This window comes from Lactuca serriola, chromosome 8, assembly GCF_051521515.1.
Source record: "Lactuca serriola cultivar US96UC23 chromosome 8, Lser_US96UC23_V15, whole genome shotgun sequence".
NCBI classification, from domain to species: domain Eukaryota; kingdom Viridiplantae; phylum Streptophyta; class Magnoliopsida; order Asterales; family Asteraceae; genus Lactuca; species Lactuca serriola.
Window position 1 is genome coordinate 102,964,387 of NC_136415.1, and position 12,611 is coordinate 102,976,997.

Here is a 12,611-nt window from a genome sequence, read left to right on the forward strand (position 1 = left end):
ATGTGTTTTATAGACATAGTTTTTAGAAGTATAAATACATATTTTTACTTTTTTATATATTAATATGTATCTATATTTCTAAAAATATATTTATACTTTAAAAAAAACATATATCAAAATACATATTTACACTTCTAAAAATATATGTATATACTTATATAAACATGTTTATGAATGAACGTATTTTTTTTTTGATATGTATATTTTTAAATACATAAAAATACGTATTTGTAGTTCTAAAAACATATTAATTTGTTTTTTTTTACATCTTAAATGGTTTATCCAAGAAAAAACTCATACACACACACACACACACACACACACACACACATATATATATATATATATATATATATATATATATATATATATATATAACATTAAAAAAACGTAAATACAATATTTAATTAAAAAAATTTCGTATATAAATATGATTTTTCTGCTTGAATACGTATAATATGAAAAAAAAAATACATAGGACAAAAGTGTAAAAAAAATTATAAACTTAAGAGTAAAAAAAAAAAAAAAAAAAAAAAAAAAAAAAAAAAAAAAAACCTATAAACTTAAGGGTTTTTTTGCGAAGTTAATATAATGGTAACCTGTTATCACCGGTAAAAGGGTAAAACCGAATATTTTTTTGGAAAATATTAGGGTAAAAACGGACATAAAATTTAACTTTGGACAAAACCCTAAAAACTTGAGGGTTTTTATCATCGGTAAAAGGGTAAAACCAATAGTTTTTCTGTCTTTGAAAAAAATAATTTTAAGAATTTTAAAGTTTTTAAAATTTAATTCTCTACAAAATAAGCATAATCATGAAAATTTTAAAAAATATTATTTTTTTAGTTTTTTAACTTTTATAAAAAAATTCTCCAAAAGTTATAAAAATTTAAGGGATACATCTACTCAATATAATATACTAGTGACTTCGTAAAAAGAATTTTTTTAAAATATGTTTTTGAGGTATTTATTTTTTATTTTAAAAATTAATAGATTTTTAAAAAAATATATTAAACATAATATGATCCAAAATGTGATGATTCAAAATATTTATGATTAAAAAAATTATATTCAGGATCCTTAAACATTTCTGAAGCCTCGTGATCCTCAAGCATATTTCAGGATCATGACTATTGTCACTAATATTTCATAATACTTATAACAGCCATATTCTTTTTTCTGTTCTCACATGTGCAAAATTATTCAACGTGAGACTCTTTTTTAATGGAGAGTCATCTCAACCAGACAAAATACCCGGAATACCAAGTCAAACAACGTTCATATGCTGATTCTGGAGGATCCCGAAATTATCGAACTTCTTGTTACTTGCATTAGACTGTAAATAACACATGTATTTAGCACATCACACACACGACTATCTTGATTACTACACTTGTACTCATATTATCCTTATCATATTTGTAATCTCATATTTAAATCAATAAAACACGTCAAGGCAGGTGATTGTTATTACCTTCCACGGTTTTATGTAGGAGATCCTATAAAGGATCAAAGGCTTTCCTTGTAACTCATTTGTCTCATTTTGATAATTATTCTATACTTACATTATACTAACACTATAGCCTCTCATACAACTTGTTCGAATTGCACTTGATCAAATTTTGACCAAAACAATTTGGCGCCCACCGTGGGGATGTGGTGTTCATAATCGTTCGAGAATTAGGTCTACCCAACTGACCTTATCCTCTTCCTCCATTCCTCCCATTTCCTTAAAAAACTTCCTCCACCCCCAGGTAGAGCTCCCAAGAATACTTTTGAGACACAAAAGAAAAACACCTCTTCGCTCGCTACCCAAGGATTTTAGGATCCTCCTGCACTGATTTGCAATAACGAGCTCTTTGCTATGATGCAAAGATTGGAATGAAAAGTCACTCAGCAACATAAATGGTACTCAAGGAAATGGAGAGAATGAGAGCAGAGATCTACAGGACCCAAGAAGCAGCACCCTCAACCTTACAGCCCAGGCTCCTCAAAATTGACAATACAAGATCCTCAGCAAACCGCCATGAGATAGGATCCTCGACACCGACCTCTGCTCCCACATAGGGTGCAACTTTGAAAGAGCGAGCTCATATGACCCCAGGATCCCTTTTTTCTTTTTAAAATACTATATTGCCATTTTTTATTTTTTTTCTTCGGTTAATAATAATTTATCAATTAAATTAGATTAATTATATAATTTACAAACTTTATATCATTTTCATCTCTCTCTCTCTCTCTCTCCTTCTCTCTTTATTCCCTGTCCTTTTTCTCAATTTGGGCAACCACCTCATATCATTACTAGCAACCATCTCCTTTCACCGTTGGCACCTTCTCCAACCACCACCCACCACCACCGTTAGTTTAAATTTGCATGTTTTATCTTTTACCAAACATAAAATGACTATGTTGAGAGAATAACTTACGATTAGAGAGATTAGGGTGCAGAATTTAAGTTAATCTTCTGGATCTTAGAAAGGCTCAATAATAATAAGTTCATAGAATTATAAATGAAACATATATATATATATATATATATATATCAATAAATATACGCAAGCTTAAAGATACTTGTTGAATCGTAACATGGTTTGCATTCAAACACAAATTAGTAAGTGATGAACAACACAGTACAAGATAATTGAGATAAGGAGACTTGTATTTCAACATTGAGAAAATTACAAGGAGGATGAGATGAGAGACACTTAAATCAGTCAATAATATCATATATTTATAGCATAAAAGGTATAAGTCATAATATAAAAAGAAATGTTGGAATAGACGGCCATGCCTCCCACACTTGGATCTGACAATGCCAACCAAAGGTTTTATGCCGGAGATCCTAACAAGGATCAAGGGCTTTCCTTGTAAACCATCGTGTCATTTTTCTTTTACTACTTGCTATTACACAATCTGAACATCACAACCTCTCATTCAATTTGGTTGATTATTACTTGTGTAATTTTTTACCAAAACACTAATCGCCGGCGATGTTAATTTCACCATAGGAAAGAAACACACATACCTTGTATGTGTGTGCAGGTATGATACAAGAGATAAGGAAAAAGAGACGAAAAACTATATTCTGACAATAACTTCGTTCGGATCTACGATTTAGGGTATGCCAGTAAAAACTCCCTTCGTTTTTGCCATCTTTTGTCTTCTCTATTCAAATATGTGATTTAGAGCATGCCATCAACAACCCTTTTACATCTAGATTTCAGATCTATACTCTATTCGCAGATCTATATCTAGACAACTCGTATCTCTTCATTAATGGTGATAAGTGGTGGTTGCAAGAGATGAGAAAGAAGATAGGACACACATCTAGGGTTTTGATTCTACATCTCAATCCCTCTGGATTTTACATTGATGTAGGGATTTCATGATTGATTTAGGATTGGGAACTTTATCTCGAAAATCAGTGTTGATTAAAGGTTTTAGATTAGGATTTGGTGTTGATTATAAGTTCAAGATTTTGGTTCTAGTATCATATTTGGGTTTGAGCTTTAGATTTTGGTTATAGTATCAAATTTGGTGTTGACGGGTGGTGGTTAGTGAAGATGCCGATGGTGAAAGAATATGGTTGCTGGCGATAATATGAGATAGTTAGCCGAATTGAGAAAGACAACAGGGAATAGAGAGAGAGAGAGAGAGAGAGAGAGAGAAATGATATAAGTTTTTAAAATTTATAATTAATCTAATTTAATTGATAAATTATAAATAAATGAAAAAAATATAAAAAATGGCAATATAGTCTATTAAAAAGAAACGAGTGACTGAAATGATAAATTTTAAAGAAATGAGGGACTAAACGTGCTTTGGGGCACTTAAAAGGAAACCATTAACGGTAACAACAATAGGGACTAACCGTGCAAGGAATGAAAACATAGGGACGGTCCGGGTTATTTTTTAAAAATAAGGACTAAACGTGTTTTTTGATACCTAACCGTGAAACGATACATGTAATTTACTCAAACAGATATGATTGCTTGTTTTGGTCTATTACCATTCGGGTGATACACAACTCTTGTGACCATGATTATTACCCTTTAGCTAATAGATATATTTCCAACATTTGGTTAGATTAGTGGGTTCGTAATTTTACTCTTAAACATCATTTTCCTATATCAATGAAGCGGACAAACTTTCTAATCATATTGATATTTCTAAATCAGGCCACAGATGACACATAAAAATTGAAAAACTAAAAAAAAATTAGTTTTGATAACCCGACTTCAAGGAATTGTAACGCATTCAATATGGAACCAAAAGTGATGAATTTATAGCCTAAATTGAAATACAAATTATAAACTACATGTTGAAAAATATCTCATGTCAATCCGAAGGGGACTATAAACTACATGCTGGAAATGATCTGGTGTCAATCCGACTTCGAAGAAATAAGTTATGTAATTTTTAAAAGTTTAACATATTACAATTACCCGTTTTTTGTTCTAGATTCATTTTACCCGGTTCCAAACCATCCACTTTGACATTTTTGGATTTTCTGGTTCTATATCCACTTTACAATCTCATATCTGGAAACGAACCAAAAACAGTTTCTATATACTAGTCCGGTTTCCAATTCTACTAAATCGCTTTCTCCGTTTTCCAATTCAGTCTCATTCGATTCAAATTTGGACGGGTTTTCACCCCTCCTCTTTGTTAACTGCATGCTAGGTTTTGGTTTATAAAATCTTCCCATTGTATTTTAGATAAACAAAATATATTATAAAATACTAACCATAAAGTTTATCAAAAAATAAATTTAACGTAATTTACAGTAACAATACACGTAATTCAAATTGAATAAGCATAAGCAAACCTTTTTTCCTTTTTCTTTTTTTGAAACATAGGTAGACTACAAGATTATTATGAATCCGTTGTCTTCTAGACTATGAACCAGCCAAACAAATTTGAGACACAAGTTGTGGGTGAGGTGTTTTATTATTGTTATTATTAACGATTATGGTTAAAAGTAAATTGTGCAACTAGACAGTCGAGGCAATTTGGCTTTTTTTTTCCTTCTATCTAGATCACATCATGGTACCTTTCAATCCATCACAAATTCACAATGCCACAACAATAATTCTAAAGTTTAGCAATACTGAAACACAGATGCTTATTAGAGTTACGAGTATATCTACTTAATCTACAACATATGCTATATATCTAACCTCGACTACAACTCCTTAAATCATAAGCTATTAATACACTGGCGTCCACAATTCGTTCTAAAGTCTTTTCTTATCACACCCAAAAGGCAAGAAAATTCCTAATTCGTTGTATCATACTTGCACTCATACAAATTATAATAGCAAAACTCTCCAAGCTGTTGTGATTTTAGTGTTACATGACCATTTAATGAAATTGGATTTTGTAAAGTAAAAGAATTTAATGTAAGATTTATACACTAAAATACTTATTTTTACTCTATCTAGTGGTCAACAGAAACAATCGTGGTCAATGGTAGAATAAAACTATCAAAGATCACATGGTTGGAGTAGAAAGTAGATACGATGAAAAATGGTAGAATAAGACTATCAAAATACATGGTGTTTTTATATGTAAACCACAAAACATGATATGGGTAAATCTTTTAGACCAGATATTATATCTTTATGCTTTATTGCCAATATTATATAGGTCTGGCATTTCCATTACAATTCAGTAAGTAACTTTTAGTGAAGTGAACAAAATATAAATATCTTTTTGACAACTTCTCTGCTCAAAAGAAAGAGTTCAACCATTTTAACCAATGTATTGAAAATTTTACACAAGAAAAATAGGACTCATAGATCACCTGGCATTAGCCTTGCTTTCTTTCACCACAACACAATCCTGCATTACACAGATTTAAAAAATATATATAAATTATTGATTGTTTGTCACAAAAGAATGGAATGAAGTATTCCTTCGACTGATTTTCATTCCATGGGTAAAGGTGTTTTTTTCGTTCTTTAAAAGGAATGGAATGGTAATATGCATACCTGTACATGATATTGATGAGCCAAAATGTTTCTTCAACTACTCTGGAGAACTTTATTAGGATCAAGCTGCCCACTGCAATAGCTTGAAGGAACAGCTGACAGTTCTTGCCTTACTTTCCACTCTTCACCAGGCTTCAATGTAATTGGCTTTTCAATTGCTGCTGCCTCTACACAAAGCATGTGTTTGTACTCGTCATCTCCAAAATCAGCCATGGATTTTGCCTTCTTATCCCATGGATTCCACACCACTGATGTTAAAAACAAATACTCAGTCAGTGTATCAACAAAAAATCTCAAAATGTAAACAGATCCAACAATTAAAAATCACCAGCATCAGGAAGTCCATCTTTGCGAATGACAAATGTGCGTTTCTTTTCATGATCCAGAATTGCAATCTTTGTTGGCGTGCTCAGATAAATCCTGTCAACCTACAATTTAACAGTACATAACATTGAAGGGAAAGCAATTGAAAAGTGAGATAAGAGATTTTTTTTTTTTTTTTTAAATATATATGTACCTCTGATTCAAAGGTGATTGCATCCCCTTGTTCTGTATATCTTTCCCTGTTCTTCATATTGTCAAGAAAATCAAGTGTCTCCAATCCTTCTACTCGAACTTCACTGTGAAAACAAAAATATTAACATGTTTTTACTTCAGAAAATACAAATTGTTATCTTGCTTCTGAATGCCAAATTGCAACACAAAACAAATCACTGATACCAGGGAAAATTGTGGGGAATAGAGCAACATACTTCATTTTTCACCCATAATAGGAAGTAGGAACATACTTACATTTCTTTACCAGGGATAGCAATACACTTTATTTATTACCTATAGTAGCAATATACTTATATAATTTTACCCACAATAACATTGTAATTATGTTTAGCTATCTATATGGACAATGTACTATAATTGTTACATATAACTATTATGGGTAAAGAAATTTAAGTACATAGCTAATATGGATAACGAATTGCTAGTATGTTACTCTTATGAGTAATAAAATATAAACTACAGTTTACAAGTTTCTGGTTGCTATTATCCGGAAAAAGTGTAGATGTTTAGATATTATTGGTAAAGTAACAGAAATAAATTGCTATTATGGGTAAAACATAAAGTACATTGCCTATATGGGTAAAAATAATAAAGTATGTTGGTGTTTTCTACAATTTTCCCTTGATACTAATATAGATGTTTAGCCCTAAATATCATGTGAAAGGTGTTACACTAATTTACCTGATATCAGAAACAGAGAAATAGGTGTGATATGCAAATGTAAAAGTAAATGGCTTTCCATCAGTATTTGTATTTCTGATCCGGGATGTCAACATCAAGTCTCCAGCAGGTCCCAGAGTAACCCTCAGCCGATACTCAAAGCTACAAATGAACATAAAAAATAGAATATAATTATTTATGAGAAAGATAAAGAACAAAGTATCTAAGATTTTTAAAAAATAGAATAAAAAATGTGCCTGTGAGGCCATATCTTCAGATCCTCTTCAGTGGGCTTAAGTAGCAAATCAACAAAAACTCTATTGGTGGTATTGGATGGAAAAGGAGGTGGATCAGTGTCTACAGTCCAAACTCTGTTTCTAGCAAATCCATGTGCTTCAAGAGTGCCTAGATTTGAGAACTGCATCAAGGAAGCAGGTTACCATGAGTAGAATGAATCCAAAAATAGTGTATTAAGCAGAAGAAAGATAGAGGCGCATACTTGAGGAAAGCATAAAGGAATACCCCCACGTATTGCCTTTGGAGGCTTAAAGATTGCCTGCAAAAATACATGCATTTTTGGATTATTGAAGTCAACAAAAAAAAACACATCCAATTAACGAGTATAAATAGGAGTGTGAACGCATTCACCAAAAGAGAATTTACGGATAGCTGGTACCTTACTACTGACAAAAAGCAACTCTTCTCCATGTTCATTTTTCCAAGATGTTACATGACCTCCATACAGATATACCTGCAAGAATAGAATATTAATAACATTGAAATGGTTCTTACATAGTAGGCAACATAATTTCAAACAGAGATCCATGATTGCCAAAGATAATTCTGATAAAAAAAACATTCTAATGGCCTTAGTGTTCGAAGGCACAAACAAACAGGTGAAAGATAATGTGTTGCAGTTCCCCTTTTGGCTCTCCACAAAGTTTAAATGAAAGCCATGAAATATAGTTCACATATTCCACAATGACTATGTCAAATTAAAATCGGTTACTAGTTACTACTCACTAGTCTGCTAGATGCTTTTTAGATCACTAACTCTGTAGCTCATGTTAAATATGAATACATGATAGTCAAGTATCACAAAGAGAAATGATATTTATCTTATATATTGATATCCTCTTTGTGGACTCGTATGACACCATAATAGTTCATTGTATTTCCCAGCTAACAAAGCATTACAAGTATGATTGTCAAATGCAGTCTCCATATAAATTTACCAAAAACTACTTATAAGTTGATTAATGTACTTATCCGTGACACAAATAACTCTCTTTGTTAATAAGTAACAGATCTGGCATAAACTGCATTATCTGTTTAGTGTTTAAATTTAGACTAATACAGGAGTTTATGTCAACTATTATAAATTAAATAATCCTAAAAGGTATACTGAGCACTAATAGCCAAGGAAAGGTTCCAATTCTTCAAAAATGGAACATAAACATTTATGTGGGCTCAACTACCAACTCCTTTGTAAAAGTCAATATGCGTCAAAGGAGCAATCCTAAACGGATTTTGTAACCAGATAAGATCTCTTCAATAGATTATATTGTTATCTTACATGCAAATCTTATTGTGGAGAGCGATTCCATAAAATGCACAAAATAACGTGTGCTAATCACTAGCTTTTAATTTGCAATCCACGATCTCGTTCGAGATCAAAGTTTAGTTTTACAGATTCATATATACAACGTAACATAAGCGATTGTAACGATCTCAACAATTGTCATCGCAGGAGACGAAGAAACATACACAGACTACAAAAAATGTGGATGAAATTTATGAATTCAAAAAAAAAATTCCGATAAGGCAAGAAACGTTCCTATATCGCTAGATTCCATTGCAGAGAACAACAAATCTAACCTAAAACAAGATATACGGTTTCGTAATTCAGATCATTTTCATTATGAGTAAAGATCAAATCAATCAGCAATGCTATGTCATAACATCTACCAACAAGTACAATATAACGAGTTAAATTACAACATGCGAGCAAATCTGAGAGAATTTATGGAATTATTCTACATACCTCTGCAGTACTGCCGTTGATTTCACGAAGTATGACTTTGTCTAGGCCATTGATGCCTTTAGTGATCTCAACAGATTTGTTTTCCGTTGTTGACATCTCATCAATACATCAATTCCGATAACGTAGCCCTTAATCTCGCGATCACACACACAAAAGCCGCTACTATGTGTATAACGCCTCTCTCTCTCTCTCTCTCTCTCTCTCTCTCCGTCTTTCGAGTCTCAAAGCTGTCAAAAGTTGATCTCATATAGAAATGAAATGCGTAACTTCCTTCCCCAATATAAGCAATGTTTTCTCCCATAAAAAAATAGAAATAAAAAATTAGACTAGTCAAATTATTAAAGAAATAAACGTTTATTAATAAATAAATCTCCAAAATGTTTTTAACGAGAATAAAACAAAATTGGAGAAATAAGATTCTGATATTATGTTTAATTAAATTAAAAATAAGATCGGATATTATGTTTACAAAAAAAAGAATACTGTGACAACTCTTTCAACATCATTAGTATAGTTAATTAGTTATTAGTGCTTATAGTAAAAAAGTGTAATAAAATTAGATTATTTTATTAATCTATATAGCATAATTTCTTTATCTTATTTGCATAAAAAATTACTATTTTATGAAACATAAAAAGGATAAGATCAGCAGATTTAGATTAAATAATTAAAAATAATAATTTGTTACATTTATTGTTAAAAATATTTTATATGAATTAATAGAAATATATAGTTGTATTGTACTTGTAACAGTTAACCCTAATTATTAACTAGGGGTGGCAAATCGGGTCATCGTATCGTGTTTTTGTCTAATACGACACGACAAGACAAAGCTTTATGTAACATGAACACGACACGAAACGATGTCGTGTTTTTTCTAACTAACACGAAAACGAACCAATTAAAAAACGACAAACACGGCAAGACACGAAAAAATAACATAATATAACAATTAGTGTATTTAATTAATATTTAATCATACATAACAGGACAAACACGAAAAACACGACAAATAAATGCTAAATCGTGTCAATGTCGTGTCGAATTTGTAACACGAACACGACACGACACGACATCATGTTTTTTACACTTGACACGAACACGACACGAACACGAATTCAAATTTTAGTTTCGTCCCAATTTCGTTTCGTGTCGTGTATTTTTGTCGTGTCGTGTCCATAATTATCACCCTTATTATTAACATACAATAGAATAAATGCATATCAAACACTAACAAAAACAATAATTACCAATTGATGATACAATATATATATATATATATATATATATATATATATATATATATATATATATATATATATAAAATACAAGATTTTTTTGTTAGTAAGCTTTTAATTTAATTTCATCATTAATTTAATGATCACTACTTTATATTAATATCTTTATATTTGTATAAGTTATGTGAGATATAGTTTAGATATTCAATCAATAGATAAATATTTCTTTTGAGCTCTGTATTAAATTAAACGTGATATAAAAAACAAAGAGCACAAAACATGTAGATACTTTATTTTTTAAAACTCATGTACATATATTTTATAGAAAAAAATTTGTTTAACCTTTTCATTTTTTAACCACATTTTCTTTGTTTGAAACAGGATAAGATTGTATTGAAAATAATTACGGAATTCTTTAATTGGTGACAAAAGTTAAAGAAAGAAAACCCCTGAACTTTAGAGGATATGGTTTTTTAGAAATTCACCTTTAGCTTTTACATGATTGGATACAAAAAGTCAAAAACTGTGAATATATTGAATAACTTTCCTTCAAGATAAATGAAACAGTGACTTTTTGTATTTATTGACACATCTTATAAATATGGAATTAAAACTCAAAACACTTAGATGATTTTAAATCAGCTTAAGCGTGTAACGATCAATGCATGCCTTCTAGCTTTCAATAGACATTTGCAGGTGAGTAGGCAAATTTTGACTATAGAAAAATTAAAGGAATGTGTGGAAATGCAATTTAACATGGATGTTTTTTTAAAAGATGTTGAACAATATTTTTTTAATAATATATCTTTTGGCAAATAATACTAGAAGACTATTCCAAGATATCATGGACAACATATCTTTGATAATTGATCTTTTTATGCAATACTTGAAGGGACATATGTGCCTAGACACAATGTTTTACTTTGTAGTTAAATTGTATATACAAAGTGTAATAAACTTTTGTAAAATAAAGTAATGTTTTTTCGCTCTTTCATTATGAGAGCACTATGTTTTATTTGACACATACTTAAATAAAAAATCTACTTTTAGTAACATAACTAAAACGCATCTTAATAAGTACATATATTAAGATGCTTCAAAAGCTCAATGTAATTTTTGAAGGACAAGCAATAGAACACATTATCATGAAATATGTGCAATGGATATGATTAGAATGAAAGAATTTCAATGTCACATTGGTTGGGGGAAGGTGAGGCAACACCATCTAGGGTAGTTTTCACAAAGATCATTGATTAGATGTTACATTATACATATCGAGATCAAGAAAAAGAAATATTGAAGTTCACAAAAATACAACCAAAACGTGGCTTTCATTTTTCCAAACCTTAGTGGGTTTACCCGTTTTCATTTGCATCTAACACTATATTTATACAATTTATTTCACTTATATTTTCAACTTTCAACTAGTCTTCAAAATTAAATCAAATCATGAGGATATCACTATTATTGATCTTGTAACGATGTTTTACTTAGAGAACCACTTGATACAAAGTGATAAAAAGATAGCAAAAAGTAAAAAGTGAATTGAATAATGAGGTATGCCTTTATTTAAGGGAACGGGAAATAAAAAAAAATAAAAGGATATTGTAGTATGGTATGTAAGAGTAAAAATGGACATTTGCCACAAGTGGGCATCCCCACCAACCAGTCTCGCGCCATGGGAAAGTAAATTACTATTTGAAACAAACACGTTCTTATCTGTAATTTGATATAGACAAAACTACGAGGGTTTACAAAATCTGAAGTTTGGTTCCTAATTTACAAAAACCTCACGGATGGTCAATGTGGTTTCAAAACTTTTAATGTTTAGTCCTTCCACCTAACTCCATCAGCTTTCTACCGTTAAGTGAGGGGTATTTTCATCATTTTAATACTCAGGCACCATTTATAAGGTTTTCTCTATTTAAATAATAATAATAATAATAATAAAATATAAATATTTAATATAAAAAGGGTCTCTCTCTCTCTCTCAAAAAAAAAAAAAAAAATACCACCCCAACCCCACTCTTATCTTTGAACAGTACCACCTCTTGAACCTAGAACCACCAACGACTACCTATCAAGACTTCTGACGAGCTCCCAAATAAATCAAAACTC

The 12,611-nt window shown here is 30.7% G+C and overlaps 1 protein-coding gene across 1 annotated transcript; it reads right to left on the minus strand.

Annotated features, from left to right (window-relative positions):
* Nucleotides 1–5,693: 5,693 nt before the first annotated feature.
* Nucleotides 5,694–9,501, minus strand: LOC145068851 (putative glucose-6-phosphate 1-epimerase). Its single transcript, XM_079015825.1, has 9 exons — nt 9,256–9,501; nt 7,888–7,962; nt 7,711–7,767; nt 7,469–7,629; nt 7,233–7,373; nt 6,511–6,613; nt 6,322–6,421; nt 5,994–6,241; nt 5,694–5,844 (listed from the first exon to the last, which is right to left on the minus strand). The coding sequence occupies exons 1-8, from the start codon at nt 9,349–9,351 to the stop codon at nt 6,027–6,029; spliced, it is 948 nt and encodes a 315-aa protein (XP_078871951.1). The 5' UTR covers nt 9,352–9,501; the 3' UTR covers nt 5,694–5,844; nt 5,994–6,026.
* Nucleotides 9,502–12,611: the final 3,110 nt, after the last annotated feature.

What these genes read in the sequence shown, in the direction of transcription:
- LOC145068851 (XM_079015825.1), bottom strand. Translation starts at nt 9,351, where the DNA reads ATGTCAACAACGGAAAACAAATCTGTTGAGATCACTAAAGGCATCAAT. An exon ending in TGCTTTTTGTCAGTAGTAAG is followed by an intron (nt 7,768 to 7,887) that starts GTACCAGCTATC and finishes GTATTTTTGCAG; the next exon opens with GCAATCTTTAAGCCTCCAAA. An exon ending in TTCCTTTATGCTTTCCTCAA is followed by an intron (nt 7,630 to 7,710) that starts GTATGCGCCTCT and finishes TCCTTGATGCAG; the next exon opens with TTCTCAAATCTAGGCACTCT.